The sequence below is a fragment of the Alexandromys fortis genome, unplaced genomic scaffold, assembly GCF_014885135.2.
Source record: "Alexandromys fortis isolate MF-2015 unplaced genomic scaffold, M_Fortis_MF-2015_v1.1 scaffold_2_1_26212458, whole genome shotgun sequence".
Classification (NCBI taxonomy): Eukaryota; Metazoa; Chordata; class Mammalia; order Rodentia; family Cricetidae; genus Alexandromys; species Alexandromys fortis.
The window spans coordinates 5,190,827-5,208,348 of record NW_026067930.1 but is presented as its reverse complement, the minus strand read 5'-3'; the positions used below and the strand labels follow the sequence as shown (position 1 = coordinate 5,208,348).

At 41.3% G+C, this 17,522-nt stretch overlaps 1 protein-coding gene across 1 annotated transcript in view; it reads right to left on the bottom strand.

Moving 5' to 3' along the window:
• The window catches only part of Fam135b (family with sequence similarity 135 member B), a 262,927-nt gene that overhangs the window by 21,854 nt on the left and 223,551 nt on the right, over positions 1-17,522 (bottom strand). Inside the window, exons 10-12 of the mRNA XM_050145127.1 lie at positions 11,136-11,291; positions 10,329-10,402; positions 2,766-2,920 (exon numbers count right to left, since the gene is read on the bottom strand). Of these exons, the coding sequence (XP_050001084.1) occupies positions 2,766-2,920; positions 10,329-10,402; positions 11,136-11,291 (385 nt within the window). The remainder of the gene's footprint in view (positions 1-2,765; positions 2,921-10,328; positions 10,403-11,135; positions 11,292-17,522) is intronic.

Here is a 17,522-nt window from a genome sequence, read left to right as displayed (position 1 = left end):
AGAAGAGAAAGTCGGGTGGGTAGGATAATAGGGAGGAGTTGGGGTGAGGGTAAATACGAAGAAAATATAGTACATGAAATATTTAAAAGTTAAGAAAATGGGTATAAAATATAATAAAGAAATCCATTACTTCATATGTTAATTTAAAAATCAAAATATAAGATAAAGGCCTCATGTGGTTTTAATAGAAGCTAAATCAATACAACTTCTCTTAAATGCTATCATGAATTAAGCCATACATATACTAATTACAAACCACATGAGGCTTTGATATATGATTCCCTAATAACATTCAGTACAATTTGTAATTAGATTGAGGGAGGAATGAATTCCCCCTTAACCTGGGTGTAACCAATGATAATAGGAAGCATATGCTTTCCTCTGAAGACCTTCCCTCAGCCTGCAGCAAGACCAGTATACTCCTTTGAAATTCCCCAGTGTCCCTCCCACACACAGGTAGTGTTGTACAGCCTACCACCATGTGATGATCTATTTGTGAACTCTTGTCCCCATGAAAGTGACAGCTTGTGTTTATCCCTGTAGCCTGAAGGCTGACATCCTGTGTGGTACATATTTAATTTGTGTTCCTGAAAGGGTCTAAGCCAAGAACAGGAATCTAGCATAGTAAAGATTGTTGGTATTGGCTTGAATATAATTACCACAATAATGTTTAGTTCCACCCAGGGCTATACTAGCATGACTAGGCATTGTGTTGGCAAGATGGCAAGTGGACATTTGCTATAAGGAGGCAGAGGTAGGCAGATCTCTGTGAGTTCGAGGCCAGCCTGGTCTACAGAGTGAGTTCCAGGACAGGCTCTAAAGCTACACAGAGAAACCATGTCTCAAAAAAAAAAATAACAAAACAAAATAAAACAAAACAAACAAACAACAAAGAGTAAATAAGCTTTTGCCTTGATGGGATTTTCAAAATATTGGGAAGCACTCAAAGGAACAGTTGTCTTGTTAAGAATAATGTGTGTGTAGAAGAATCACATGCTTAAAGGCTTAAATTTATGCTCACTGGAACATTTATCAATATCTGATATTAAAAAGACTGAGAAACAATCTGCACACAATTCTGATGTGCAAATATCAGAGGTTCTTATGATTGGTGCTTAGTTGCTTCACCTGTCGACTTTTTCTAGAAATTATATAAGAAATATGCATTAATGAAAACACAAACATATAAACACACACACAAATACGCACACACATGCATACGTGTGTACATATGTTAAAACTTACCATTTGGGTTGGAGATTTAGTATTATTCAGTACACACTTCACTTGTCATACTTTTACTTGACACTAGATGTCAGAGTACAGCTAGAAACCAAATTCATGTTTGCAAACTTGCTGTGTTCCTACGCGTCCCCTAGATTCCACACTCTTAAGTCTGCAGATGCAAAAGTTCTGAAATGTAGCCATTTTGATCCACTGTATAAAATGACAAGCAAACTAGCCTGGCTTAAAGCACCTCAGGAAGCTAATAGAGCAGTCTGGACTCTGGAGTTAAGGAGTTGACTTTGGTTGTATTGATACATAGTCTTTCCCACATACTTCTACTTATGCTTCAGTCTCCTTCTCTGAAGCTGTATACATTATTTAAAGGATTAAATAAATAAACCACATGGTTAAACCAACAACACAGGACTTGACATATTCTGGTAAAGGTGTTGGGTTTCTGTGGTCGAGTTATAGGGAGAACAGAAAGGGGACACTCATTTCTTCATGTCTGGTCATTCTGCAGTTGATCTCTGGGTTTACTGACAAACAATATAGCCATGCTGAACGCTGGTATACAAACAAGACATACAACCTTGTTCCTTCTCTCCCTGAGATTTTTGTTCATGATGTCTCATAGTTTCACAGCCCAATTTTTCAAGTCCTTGACCTGCCTTGAGGCATTCATCAAACAGGTTCTTGAATTAGTAAATGGCCATCTAGAATGACCTAGAAAAATTCTTTCTCAAGAAACCATTAACCAACCAACAAAACAATCTCAATCACTACCACCAACACAAAACAAGCACTAGTACGGTATCACTGAAGTTCAGTAAGAAATGAATATACTGCCAGGCAGTGGTGGCACACACCTTTAATCCCAGCACTTGGGAGGCAGAGGCAGGTGGATCTCTGTGAGTTCGAGGCCAGCCTGGTCTACAAGAGCTAGTTCCAGTACAGGTTCCAAAGCTACAGAGAAACCCTGTCTCAAAAAAGAAAGAAAGAAAGAAAGAAAGAAAGAAAGAAAGAAAGAAAGAAAGAAAGAAAGAAAGAAAGAAAGAAAGAAAGAAAGAAAGAAAGAAAGAAAGAAGGAAGGAAGGAAGGAAGGAAGGAAGGAAGGAAGGAAGGAAGGAAGGAAGGAAGGAAGGAAGAAAAGAAAGACAGAAATGAAATGAATATAGTTAAAATTGTACTCTTGAGAAAACAAAAGATCTTCACCAGTCTTTAGGTTGTGCGTGTGTGTATGCGCACATGTGCACACATGTGTGTGTCTGTGTGTGTGTTTATGTATTTCTCATTATACAGATAATTCAATAGGTGAAACCACAAGTGCCAAGGAAATTTTGATCCAGAAGGGACCAGGGACGCTAACTCTTCCTTCCCCTTTAAAGAGAAAATACTGCTTCAATTTGCTCATACTCTTGTGAACAGTGACACCCCCCTTCCACGCAAATCTCCAATGGCACTGTCTGTTAATGCACTAGTACTTACATGGAAAGCCTAATTCCTGAGTCTTTTCAACACAACAGAGAAAGACAAACCTGAGACAGGGCAGTCCACGTATCTGTCCTCAAAGATAACAGGCAGGGTGTTCCAGTCACCATCAATATCCAGGCACTCTGCAGGCAGTGGGGGCATGCTGGTGAGGTACTCTGAGTTCCGGATGTCCAGAGATAGCTGGCTGTGGGTCTGGATCCTGGGGGGTGGGGGAGTGCACAGAAGGTAATCAACCAAACAGGGTTGGACATTTTCAGTAGTCTTACATCCCCCCCCCCAAAAAAAGCATTAACAATGATGTTAGCAGATGCAGGTAATGACCGTCTGCCTGTTCCATATAAGATGTCATTCAACGTGACAGTCTTCTTTGCTGAGGAACTGCTCCAGGAATTCGGGTTGGTGCAATGGATTGTGGTACTGAGCTACCCCTACTGGTTAGTGGAAAGTAATTGGCATCATGCTACTAAAAGGCTAGTTAAGAAAAGGCTACAGATCTAAAATGTGTGCTTTGGAAGAGAAGGTTAAATTTACTCATATATTACTCCAGCATCTTAAACTTTTTAAGCTACTTAGAGCCTGAGTTATATTTTGGTGCAGCTGAATGAAGAGCCACCTGAAGTACTTCTGGTACTAGGTAGATACTGACAGTGTTTATTGGTGTGTAAGCTAATAAATTCAAGCATCATATGTTTTGTTTCTCTATAAAGGAATGTTAAAAGCTTGTATTTATTCTTCCAGACCTAAGCATCCTTCAACCAATAAATAACAATTTGATTTCAGAATCTGAAGCTATTACTACTTAATAATTTAAAAGTTTGGAGGGACATGCGACTTCACCTCCTCAGAATAGAGCAAATTCATGCTATCACATGAAAGAAAAGATAGATAAATGTTTTGCAATTTTTGTGTATAAGAACTCAATCACTTTCCTCCAAGGAAGGAGAACTTAGGGACGGTAGGTTTAGGAGAAGACTGACCATGTGTCTGCCTGGCTGGCTGCATCTCTGTATGTAGCAGGCTGTGTTCTGGACACGCTCATCTCACTTTCCAGCCATGTGAACTATTTACCTCCATAAAATAAATGTGAAGTGTAACTCCACACAGGTCCACAACAAATTCTCTAAGCATCAAATCATCATCAACAGAAGCACCATGAGTTCAACCCTGACACATGTAGGATTGATAGCATATATAGATTTCATATAAATATACATATAAAATGTTAATTACGGCAATACATATAAATTTTATGGATTAAATGTTTATCGTATATTTTCTATTTTTCCCATTTTCTACACAAAACTGGGTTATTTTTTCTCTTATTCAAAGCTCTAGAGGTTGTTGTATCTTTATGCATCTTTGAATATTTAATTATTTGGATATTTAAATATGATCTTGTTTCTGTCAGTTCTTCACTCCATCCCACCTTTGATTTCCTGAGTATAGAAAGGTGTAGCCAGAAGACATTGGCTTATAAGCTGGTGATATAAGCCTCCCAGATCCACCTTCAAGGTGGACAGCCGCCATCTGACAGACTGAGCACCTAGACAGAATGTGCATGGACAAGGTACACATTTTTTTTTCTGAAGCCAGGATATCTCTGTTTTCTCCTCTTATTTGACATCATGATTCTCCAACTTTTGGACTTTGGGGCTCATAGCAGCACCCTTACCCTTCAGGTCTTCAGGCTGTTAGCCATGAAACTGGTCCTCTGGTCCAAGATCTTCAGATGTGGCTGAGCCACATCCTTAGCTTTTATGGGTCTCTAGCTTCAATACAAATTATAATGGAGCTTGACAGCCTGAATATGAAGCTTACTAATTTAGCTAAACTGGTTGGTCAACAAACCCCAAGGATCCTAATGTTTCTTCTTCTGCAGTGCTGGTATTACAAGTGTTTGCCGTAACACCTTGTTTCTTACATGGGGACTGTGGATCTGAACTTGGGTCTTTAGGTTTGCATGGAAACCATTTTCCTGAGATATCTCTCCAGGCCCAGAAGGAATGGATGGCCCTATTAAATGTTAAATGGTGTTGTAGCTGCTACATGTAACTAATGACCGCAAAAAGAGGAAGAATTAGTCTCTGCCACAGAAATGAGCTTCTTCATTGGTTAACACTTACTTAACATCGGTCTTACTTTAATGTATATATATTATATATGTGTATATTACATATATATGTATATATTGAATACACACATAAATGTACAAGAACAAAGAGACTATCATTTTGAGAGGTAACAAGGGGGAAATGAGAGTAGCTAGAGGAGGAAAGAAAAGAGGGAAAGTGATACAATAATATTATGATTAAAATTAAATTTAAGTAAAACTATTATAATCATTAACATGGGAGCTGTGAAAATTGAGGTGATATCTCAGCTTCCCTATTATAGAGGTGGCACAGCACTATGAATCTCCACAACATGCTCTTTTTCCACAGTCATGTATTCCCCCTTCTTGTGTGAAAAGCATTATTGAGACATGGGACAAACATAGAAGACAGCCAGCTCCAAGCAGCCTTGCCATAAGCCGAGGCTAAATCTCATCTTAGTTTTGCAAATTACTCTTTATGGCTGTCCAGTCATCTTCATGGTAAGCACATATTCTCATACCCATATACACATATACACTGAGAAACATAAGCAAACATATGTCCCCCAAGTCACACATTATATCTTGTCCTGTGCCATCCAGACCATCTCACTTATAAAGATCTGTCCCAAATCCATCTATAAATTCCACAGCCTACTGAAAGGTGGTGAAGATTCATCTATGACATGAAATCTCTTCCAGGCCAGACTATGATGAATCTTGAGAGATGAGATCACCTATGCCTCTGCATACTGACACTCCATCATCAATGGAATCAAATCGAAGACTGGAATCTTAATCCACACACCCATGAACAACAACAACAACAAGAAGCTAGAATTATACAATGGAACAAAGAAAGCATCTTTGACAAATGGTACTGGCATAACTGGATTCAACATGTAGAATAATGAAAATAGACCCATATCTATCTCCATACCCAAAACTCAAGTCCAAACAGATTAAAGACTTCAATATAAATCTCACTACACTGAACCTGATAGAAGAGAAAGTAGGAAGCAGCCTTCAATGCATGAGCAGAGGAGACCACTTCCTAAATATAATCTCAGTAGCACATACACTGATAGCAGCAATAAATAAATGGGACCTCCTGAAACTGTAAGGCTTCTGTAAAGCAAAGGACACAGTCGATAAGACAAGAAGAGAGCCTACCAAATGGGAAAAGATCTTCACCAACCCCACATCAGACAAAAGACTGATCTCCAAAATATATAAAGAACTCAAGAAACTAGACATCAAAACTCCAAACAACCCAATCAAGAAATGGGGTACTGAACTAAACAGAGAACCCTCAACAGAAGAATCTCAAATCTCCAAAAGATACTTAAGGAAGTGTTCAAAATCCTTAGTTGATGGAGGAAGATCATTGGCTAATAAAGAAACTGCCTTGGCCCATTTTATTGGTTAGAACATAGGTGGGTGGAGTAAACAGAACAGAATGCTGAGAGGAAGAGGGAGTGAGCTCAGACTCGACAGCTCTGCTCTCTGGAGCAGAGGCCATGCTCCCCTCTCCCAGGCACACGCGATGAAGCTCAGACCCAGGATGGACGTAGGCTAGAATCTTCCCAGTAAGCACACCTTGGAATGCTACACACATTATTAGAAATGGGCTAGTCCAGGTGCGAGAGTTAGCCAAGAAGAGGCTAGATATAATGGGCCAAGCAGTGTTTAAATGAATACAGTTTGTATGTTGTTATTTCGGGTAAAGCTAGCCAGTGGTGGGAGCTGGGTGGCAGAATGCAACCCACAGCTCCCTACTACACTTAGCCATCAGAGAAATGCAAATCAAAACAATTCTGAGATACCATCTTTTACCTGGTGGGTGGAAAAGGGAGAGTGGAAGACGAAGAGGAGGAGAGAAGTGAGGAATGAGAACAACTTGAGGGAACAGGATAGTCGTGATGGAGGAAAGACAGAGATGAGAGCAAGGAAAGAGATATCCTGATTGAGGGAGCCAATATGGGGTTAGCAAGAAACCTGGCTCTAGAGAAATTCCCAGGAATCCACAAGGATGGCCCCAGCCAAGACCCTAACCAATAGAGGAGAGGGTACCTAGACTGGCCTTGCCTTGTAGACAGACTGATGAATATCTTGAATATCACCATAGACCCTTCATCCAGCAACTGATGGAAACAGAGGCAAAGACCCACATCAGATCACTAAGCTGAGCTTCCAAAGTCCAGCTGAAGAGTGGGAAGAATGAGAATATGAGCAAGAAGTCAAGACCATGGTGGGTTCACCCACTGAAACAGTCTACCTGAGCTACAGGAGTTCACCAACACTAACTAGACTAAGAAGGAACAAGCATAGGGTAAAACTAGTCCCTCTGAATGTGGTTGGCAGTTGCATGACTGAGGCAGACAGCAGGGCCACTGGCAGTGGCACCAGGTTTTATCCCTATTCCTTGTACTGGCTTTCTGGGAACCTAGTCTCTTTGGTTGATACCTTGCTCAGCCTAGATATAGTAGGGAGGGCCTTGGACCTTCCACAAATCAATGTGCCTTACCCTCTCTGAGGAGTGGATATGGGGGTGAGGTGGGAGGGTAAGTGAAGTAAATGGGAGAAGGGGGGAGTGGAAACTTGGATTGGTTTGTACAATGAAAACAGTTTGTTTTCTTTTTAAAAAAAAATAAATTAAATGAGATTTCCATAAAAAAACACTAGCCATACCCCTTTCTCATTTTATGCTTTTATTTTTCTTGCTTATATATTTATTCTTGTGACTACCTGAATGACTTAATTTATAAGCTACCTATCTGTCAGCATGGGAAACCTACAAGGCAGCATTCTTTACCTCATCTATTGTCTACAAGACAATTAATGTTCACTCATCAATTACCACCTACATTTCCATCACCATTTACATTGGAGGATCTGTAGTTTGCACTCTGTGAACCATGTGTGGATATTTGCACTTTCTCCTTTCATCTTTTGCTTTTGACCATTTTGTGATGAAGGAAACCGTAACTGGAGGTTTCTTTCCCACCCACCAGTTACCAAATAACCACTCTAAGGCTTAATATTTATTACAAACTGTTTGGCTGATGGCTCAGGCTTATTTCTAACTAGCTTTTACATCTTAAATTAAACCATTTCTATTAATCTATGTTCTGACATATGGTGTGTTATCTCACATCTTGCTTCCCTGGCAGCTGCTAGTGTCTTCCTGATTTCATCCTTTTTCTCCCTGTCTCTTTGCTTGGATTTCCCTCCTTGCTCTATTCTGCCTGGCTGTTGTCCAAATCAGATTCTTTATTAACTAATGGTAATACAACATATTCACAGCATACAGAAGGACATCCCATATCAGGAAACTAAGAGCAGTACATCGATTTCCTTTCTTGATGCTATGATAAAAGCAACTTAAGGGGAAAGGAATTTATTTGGATCACATTTCCAGATTATAATCCATCATTGCAGAAAGTCCCAGGAGAAGATGAAAGCAGCTGGACCATCAAAGTCGAGATCAAGGCATAACAGATGCGTCCTGCACTCAGTTTGCTTTCTCTACTTTTATATAATCCAATATGCCCTGCTCAGGAAATGGTATCACCCATCGTGGGGATGTCTTCCCACTTCCACCATTTTGATCAAAACAATATCCATAGACATTTCCTTAGGCCAACCTAATCTGGACCATCTGATGTTAGTTTTCCCTTCCCAAGTAATGCTAAATTTGGTAAAATAGACAAAAACGCACCATCACAACTAGCTCCAGTTAAGATTAAATTGACAACTGAAGAAAACTCACTCATTGCACATCACTAGACACCTTGTGTTATGAGCACTTTGTATAGGTGTCTAGAGGCTGGCATTCCAACCAAACTGTGCATGGAGAGTGTGATGATTAATTTTCATTGTCAACTAAATCAGATTTAGAAACACCTAGGAGACACACCTCTGGGCATATCTGTGAGTATTTTTCCAAAGTGTAACTGAGGAGGAGAGATCCACTTTGAATATGGTACCATCAATAGGGTGGGGTCCCAGTCAGAATACTATGGGTATAAAGAGGAAATGACCTGAGGACATTTCTTGATCTGCTTGACTTAGATGTCATGTGATCAGCCATGACTTCCTGCCATGATGACCCTTCAAATTGTGGGCCACCCTTCTTCTTTAAGTAGATGTTCTTTAGTATTTTAATCAAGTAAAGAGAAAATTAATAAATATAGAGAGCAATGACTTCTTTGATTTTCACTTCCACATGTGTTTATACTCCCTGAAAAAAAAAAGTTCACACAACATAACACAAACACCAAGGGGTTCCTTTTGATAAGAGATGAGGTTTCTTAGGTTTGCTGAGGAATATGAATGGAGACCTAACTAAAATCTTTTGGCCACCAATATTTTGTTTTGAGTAATCTGTTTAAAAAATAATGGTAAGGGGAGTCTTGTTTGAGAGGCACAGAACATCTACCAAAAGAATCTGGGGGAGATTTACAGGAATGTCTTAGGTTTTTTGTTTGTTTGTTTGTTTGTTTTTCTGTAGTCCTGAGTTTCTGTATTTTGCTCAGGACCCCACAAAGTTATGTTTAAATTTAACAGATTCATACTGCCAATGCTAGTTTTAGAATTAGTCAGCCATTCTAGCCTAAGGCTGAAATGAACGAATAAATGAATGCATGCGTTGATGTGTTTGCTGGAGACTCTAATGGTGTCCAAACAAACTGTTTCCATAGCAGATTCATGTTCCTTTCTGTCCCGCTCACTTTCATCACCTAAGAGCAAACACTAAATGTCACTGTAGTTTGCATACAGGATAAACCCTGTGGAGGAAACAGGATTATATATACAAAGAAGATAGATTTCTGCATCAGTCTTAAGCAACTTGAAAATTCCCCTAGCCTCTTCTGGTAGACGTGCTGTGGTCTCTCAAACATGATTCCCCTTGCCATTATTTTTTGATCAGATTATACAAAACAAAATATTGGTGTCCAAAAGATCTTGGTGAGGTCTTCACCCATCATCCTTGAGAACCTGAGAAACCTCATCTCTCAACAGCACTCACACTTTCTTGATACTTTTCAATTCTTTCTGGAAGAAGGCAATCTTAGAAAGGCAACATTCCTTCTGATTAGAGATCTTGTGCTTACTTATTATGGTAAATATATGTTTTAGCTACAGCATCATTGGGCTTTTCTGACATTGCATGTAGCCCTACCACCTGCTTCTATTCATTTTGCAGAGGACTGAGCACAGATGTCTGCAGAGACCTAGGGAGTCTGGATTTTTCTCTATAGAACATAATGGCATTCAACAAAAGAAACCTTTGGCTATCTACCTTCCCCTGCCACCTGCAGCTTCTGCCTCCCCAGTGTGTATACTTCCTTTGCCTGCACAGGATTGTAGACAGTGTGTGCAGAAGGGAGCAGAGTGTCTGTTTTCACAGCAAGAGATGAAAGGAAAGGGAAATGGGAACAAAGCAAGAGAGCTGAATGCCTTGGGGTGGCCACTTTAACAGGGTGAAGTGGGTGTGCGATTTATTACTTACAGGTTTTCCTGAAAGGTCAAGACTGCAAGTTTTTGGTGCTCCATATAAAAGAAAGCTTCAGAAAACCTTCGGACCTGAGGGATGACAATGTAAACAGCTTAATTCCTCAAGTGGATGTGACCTCCATTTTCTCAGCTTGAGAGTCTGGAGATTAAGGGTTGTGTTTTAATGGAAAGAAAGAAGAGGCTTTCCACCCTCCACAGCTGCCCACATGTCTTTACAGCTCTTAGCCCAGACAGTGTGGTGTATCTTTATAAACTCATCCATGCTCTACTTTCATTTTTATATTCAAGTTTTATTCTTTCTACTAGAATACTAGATTTTTTTTCAAATGGGCATTATAAATAAATGCACAACATGGAGAATTCCAAAAGCCAGCAGCATTTGCTAGGTGCTTTATGGACTCTGATTCTCAGACACTTATTTCTCTCGTTCAGAGTGAGAGATCCACATCACTCCATATATGAATGAATACCTATGCATATATAGCCAGGATGAGGGCAACACCTTACATTTGAAAGTACTTCTTCCTAAGTATATTGAGACACTTGCAATAGTTAATTTTATAAGCTCAGCCATCATAAGACATAGATAAGGGAGATGTTTTATGAGTGGCAGAATAGGGCTGGATAGCTACGTGAGCTTTTGACATCACAATGCTCACTCACAGTGGAGTGGGACCAGTGTTGAAATTGATAAATTGGCACAAAGCCAAGTCATGTTCCTTTCAATGAACCAATTCTTGCAAAACTTCACCTTAACTATAAATGCATGTAGCCAGAGAGTTTAAAGAATTTTACAATTTACCCTCAAAGTATGATGTTCCTGGGTGAGATAAGTGGTCACTTGGGAGTGCAGAGTCACTGTGTCCAGGAATTGGGTCCACAGAGCCATCAGGTGGGAGGCCAACCAGGCAAGATCCTTGCTGATCTGCTCAGCTATCTTTTCTGGGTTGTTGAGCATCTGCAGGGGTAAAAGAGTGTCCGTCAAAGACTTAACTCTATTGTTTTGCTCCAGCCCTCCCCCTTGGGACCTTTACCAAATATTCTTCCCTGCTATGTTTTACCTTGCATGCTGTAACAATGTGGTATTACAGCGTGTGTCTCATACTATATAATGTAGAATTGGGTTATCCTGTCCCTTTGAGTGTGGGAGTTAAGAGAGGCAGCAATGAGAAGAATAAACTATTTGGCAGTTCTTGTTTATAGATTAACATTCCAAGCCCATGGTCTCATACAAGGTAGCCTGTAACTATCCCAGGCCTACCTCTTCCTTCTTCATGCATGTTTTAAGTACAGGTTATTTCTAGATTTCCAGAAATGTCTTGTTTAGTATATTATGCTCCATTTATAAATAGTTGCCAGCCATTTTCAACTCTTTGCCCTAAACTTCCAATTCAATCACTTCAGAACCCAGTTTTCCCAAATATTAGCATCTTAGACCGGGATTCCTTCAGCATGCACTATTACACCACAGGGGAATCAGCCATCGTATCCTCCCATAGACCCACACATCCACAGCAGAGATTCTTACACTAGAATCTACTCTGTATTTCATTAAACTCTGAACTCAGTGTTTTATAATCACAATGGCTCCATTTACTAACACTGATTATTTTGCAGGTAGAGGACCAGACATTTTATACATGCTTCACATTCAATCCATACAATCATCTTGTAGGTAGAGTAGTAAAACCATCCTTTCAAGGAAAGTAAAATAATAGTGATTTATTAGAATGTCCAATTTTCACCCAGCTAGGATTTAACTGAAGAACTCTCTAACCACAATACCACATGCTCTACCTCATTAGGTATCTTGAAGTATCTCAGTAGATAAGGTACTCCTTATAATCCCAGAGCACTTAACTAGCCAGGTCACTAGACATCATCATCTCCTTAACCATTACTTACCACTTCTTAAGGAAGACTCCAGGCTACCTTAACTACAATACAAGTCAGTCAGTTTGGAGAAGACTCTTTTAATGAGTATATGTTGGACAGGGAGCTGGTTTCTAATGGGGAGGACTATATTCTAAAGGAAAAACTTGAATTATCAGAAGGTGAGAAGATCAAATGCTCCTCTGAGGAGCAACAAGAAGCCTTCCCAGGTCTCATCAATCCACAACAATTAATGAGCATCCTCCTTGTCTTGCTAATGTGTCTGGAAAAAGCAGCACCCATGCTGAGTAAGAGAGGGCCTCTGTAATGGCAGAGATAGGAATGCATACCAGCAAGGTGGTGCCAGGCTTTCACAAAGCCACACCATTCAAATCCAGTGTCTTTCCCTCCTTTGTCCTGTGCCCCAGTTTCTTCACTGAAGGAACAAAGCAAACAGCTGTTTCCAGATACAGTTTGTAATTGTTATGGGACTGAGGTTTGATTCTGGATGAAAGCAGAGCAGGTGGGAGGAGGTATCTAAGAGTAAGAGAGCAGCAAAGAGATGTTTGCTGGACAGTGAGACTTCTAACACATGGAGATGCTTGCTTTATTACGATGACCAGCTTTTAGATGCAAGACTCCAGTTAAACACAGCATCTTCTAAGAGGTGCATTTGCCTTTGATGACCATTGACATTGGTGGCTCAGTCCCATACAGCATCATGAAAGGTCAGAGACACAGGTGGAAGGGTTAGGGGAGTTGACCTCAGGAACAGGTTGCATCGCTGAGAAAACTCTAGACTGGAAAGTGGGGCTTGTGAATTCAAACCAAGCAGCTCATATTTGGATTCTTCTACCAGAATCTTCACTAATGACAGCCAATAAACTGCACCTACATTCAGCACTATTTTGCCCCTGGAAATAATCTCTGCCTTACCCAAGGTTACCATGCCTCTTATCCAATGTACAATAATTATCCCAGCCATGATGAGCTACCTATAGCAGCATGCATAGATCTGTCTATTTGCAATACCAGACCATTATTCAGGCAACATCATCTCTTTAAAATGCCTTGTCCTCTCATCTTCTGATTTCCTCTCCTATTCTCTCCATCACTTTGGTATGGTCTGTCGTCAACATGGGAATGACTTGGGGGTCAATTCTATTTTCCCTTACTTCTAATAGCACTATGCTATCCATCTCAGAGTCTCTTTTATCTTGACCTCTTCTTAACAGGTATCCTTGACCATATAGACCTTCCTCGTGATCCCTCTTACAAGTGTGGTTTGCTTTCTTGCCACTGTCTCAATTTGTCTGTATTGGGAGCTTGGCCTCTAAGTATCCCTATTTCCAGCACAGTAGTAATGGATAATCTAAGCTCAGCAACCCTCTACTTTACAAATATATGGATGAGCACCTTGAGAGATGCTCTGTGCCTCCAGCATGTTGCCCTGCCTTGCTTGGCTTCTGATTCTGCTCTCCAAACATCCCACACCACCACAGTGGCACTGACAGACACAGCATGAACTCTGAGCTCAACTACCAGAGGTGCAAAGGGGGGGGGGGGAGAAAGATATTCACTAAATGAGTCTTTGGGAGAATTGTTTCCTACCTAGTTGATTATAGAAACACCTTCAGAGGAGGTTACAGAAGTTTCTAATTAAGCCACGGGAGGACTTTTCTGTCACCACTGACACATGGACCTGTGTAATTACACACAAGTGTAGGTGGTTTTCTGTAGCAGGTGGAGGAGAGGCCTTGCCTGCTAACAAGCCAGCAATCTCAGGCCACTGCTATCACAGGTGAGTTCTCTGGAGTGAGGCTCCCATACCTACCTTGACCACTCCCAAAGCCGTGATCATCTGGGCTCTAGGCACATTCATTCCTCTAAAGCCCTTTCTCTGTGTATTCCATTCTCATTTTATGCTACAGGGTGTGCTGCATTTTAAAAAGCCAAATATGAATACACACAAATATAAGTACACCTGGGAATAAACATTCCATTCCCTTATAACTACATGCTTAGCTATAATACACCTATAAGAGTACTGTAAAAGGTATGTATTCTAGACGTCACGTAGGGGCCATGGAAACTTGCTGAAGAAGTGATACATTCTGCCTTCCCGGTGATCAGGCAACAGATAGAGAGAAGACCCTCCTACATCATCTTCCTGCTGCCTGAATCAACCTGGCTCTTTCAGATGCTTCTCCATGTCAGCTGCACGTGACAACCCCTGGAGGCTAAGGTCTATCCATGTGTCCACAGAGGACTGCATCCATCTTAGAATCTCTGAGGTGCCGTCCAGATACTAGAACCTGTCAAATGCTTCACAGATCATCCTAATGGACACCCTGCTCCTAACTCTCTTGCTTGACTGTGACCCCTGACTTTGCTTGTATATAAAGCAAACCTCAGAATTTCATTTGTTAAATGTTTTGTTCCCGGTTAGTACCAATGCTTTGAGAAGGGAATGGGAACAATGGCTTCTATGGTAGAACCCAGCTGGAGAAAATAAGAAAATAGACCACCAGGAGCACTAGGGTTTAGTTTTGGCCCCAGGAGTTGCTGAAACACATGGAGTGTAAGAAGCCTACTGCATCTGATGGACAGATGAAAGGACATGATTGTGTGGCATTGTTATCCTTGCTAAGTAATAGGACCTTCCTTCTGTGGGTGACCAACACCATAAGAGCGTAAACAAGGTCAATGTCCAGACAGTGTGGGTGGCTGTATGAGATGTTCTATGATGCACAAAAAATATGCACAAAGTCTCTGCCACACAGGGGCATGCAGGCACAAGAGATACTCAGAAACACAGCAACCCTGTGCTGCCCCGCTAGCCCCAGCAGCCTCTTTATAATGAGAGTTCATACGTACCTATGAAGAACTAGTGCTGGCCTCCCAAGGGATTGGCTAGACAAGGGAAGAAGAAATAACAACAACCACAGCAGGCATAAAGACCGAAGTCCTAAAGTCACTCTCAACTGAGTCTTTACCTCATCATTTCAAAATGAGCTGAATGCTGTGTGTGTGTGTGTGTGTGTGTGTGTGTGTGTGTGTGTGTGTGTGTGGTCATTATGGGGTCCTAACCTAATATATTCTCTGCCTCTTTGAACTTAAGGTAATCTCCTCCATAGCAGGGACTTAAGAACTCCCCTTGTTCACCTGGCTCATCTAGATCAGGGCTTCCTTCAGACAATCTCCTTCTAAGGTTGCTTTCTGGTTGGGAGCAAGGTACATTCAAACTCTCATCAACTGTCAATTTGGTGACATCACCTTGGGCACTAGCCTCTGGATATGCCCGTCAGGGATAATCTTGATTCTGTAAATTGAGGTGGAAAGACACCCACCCACTGTGGGCAGCACCATTCCCTGGGCTAGGATCCTGGACTGTACAAAAGGAGACAGACAGTGAGCTCGTAACCACTGTCTATTGCCCTCTGCTTCTGTCGTGACTTCCCACAGTAATGACCAACCTCCTGAAGATGCAGACCAAAGTAAACACTTTCTCCTGAAAGTTGTTCTTGGTGGGGTGATTTATTAGCGTAACAGGGAAACAGCCAAGACCTGCCTCTGACAAGAGGTCTGGCTGACACAGTCAAAACAAAACCCAAGTCTCATGTTCTTGCTGTGTCCTTTCTTTGGATATTTCCCAACGGAAAAGGGCAGCTCCAGGAACAGCCACCAGATAATTGAGTAATTCCCAAAAGTTCATGGGGGTAAATAGCAGACAGTCTTTTATATCTTTGAAAAAAAAATCTTACATTGCTATAATAATAATTAAAAAAAACTAACAAGACTTACTTTCCAACGCTGCTCAGCAAGTCCAAGGAGATGCTTTAGAGCCTTAGTAAGGGGCAAGCTACCCTGTTTGATTAATTTGTTATAGGAAGACCCTCAGCATCTCCCTAGCATGGGCCCCAACCCAGATTTCCAGTCTACCATTTATAGCTAGGTTTCATGTTCTCCATGCCGCAGTGAAGCTGGTCACACACATGCTCATGCTCATGTGTGACATGTATTTCACACGCACACTGCTGTGACTTCTACTTGGAGGAGTACCTTTCCCTCCCAGGTGTCTGACACCCCCTTCCCTGTTCCTTGTTGGCACCTTAACTTCCCAGACAGACCCAAGACCTCCCCTCCTCCCTGCTCTGCTATCCTTTGCTTCCACTCCATGATTATTGCTCTGGTCATATGGGCAGAGTCTGACTTATCACAGAGCAAACCAATGTCTCATTAAGCTGTAAATGCTGGGCTGTCTCCTCTTTGATTGTATGGATAGAGGGAATATCTGAGTGGCCAATGACCAGCACCAAACAGTTTCTCACACCAAGTAAAGATGCCTCAGGGGTACTCTCCTGCTAGAGACCTCTGGGTTTTTCAATGCCTAAATTACCTGAAACTATCCAACTCTTCACCACCAGCAATAGAAAGCCTTGAGAAAAATACATTCGCTGCTGTTCATCATTTGCCAGCAGGTGGCGGTGGTTCATCTCTAACCAAATTCCAGCTCTGATTTGGGAGGGTTTCTGAATATCCAGCAGTATTTCCACCACTCAATCTACAGGCCAGTCATTCCATTAAGCAAATTGAGGAGCAATAAAGTTCATCCCCTTCCCATTGATACCTTACACTCCATCAATTCTTAGAGTTTCTTACAAAATAAAATTCTCCAATAAAATGTGGTTACAAAATAATTCCTGTTTCAGAAAAGAGCTATGGAATTGAGAGGGACACTTGAGTGTGTGCATGTACACACATACATGCACACAAATACACATACACATACAGGACATGAAAGGAGGACAGGAACTTAGGAAGAAGAACTTCAGCCAGAGAAGGAGGGGGACATAAAAAAGGAGAGTAGAGGATAAAATGAAAAATACAATTAATTATATGCACATATGCGAGTGTCAGAGAATTTAAAAAGACAACCTTCCTACAGTCTGGGACACTGCGGCAAGGGATGGAGGTAAGCAGTACGTCCCTTGGGAACTGTGTCTGATGATGTTATTGACAGCTCTGCCCTCCAAACTTCTCACCTAAACCACTGCAGTCTCCAGAGGTTACAAAATTGTCCAAGACAAACATCCCAGAGACCGAAGCCACGATGTTCACTACTACCAAGTAGAGGTTGCCATTGAACCCTGTCCCGTTTGGTAATCTCATTCAAGGGCTGCAGTTAGCTCAGTAACATTAAGGCAGCCCCACTTCTTGGTGTATACTTGTCACTGTGAGTATGTGGGATCATCTCCTTTCCTATCCCTGGATGCTGTGAGGAGGCTGCTCTGTGAGCCTCACTGCTGTAACTGCG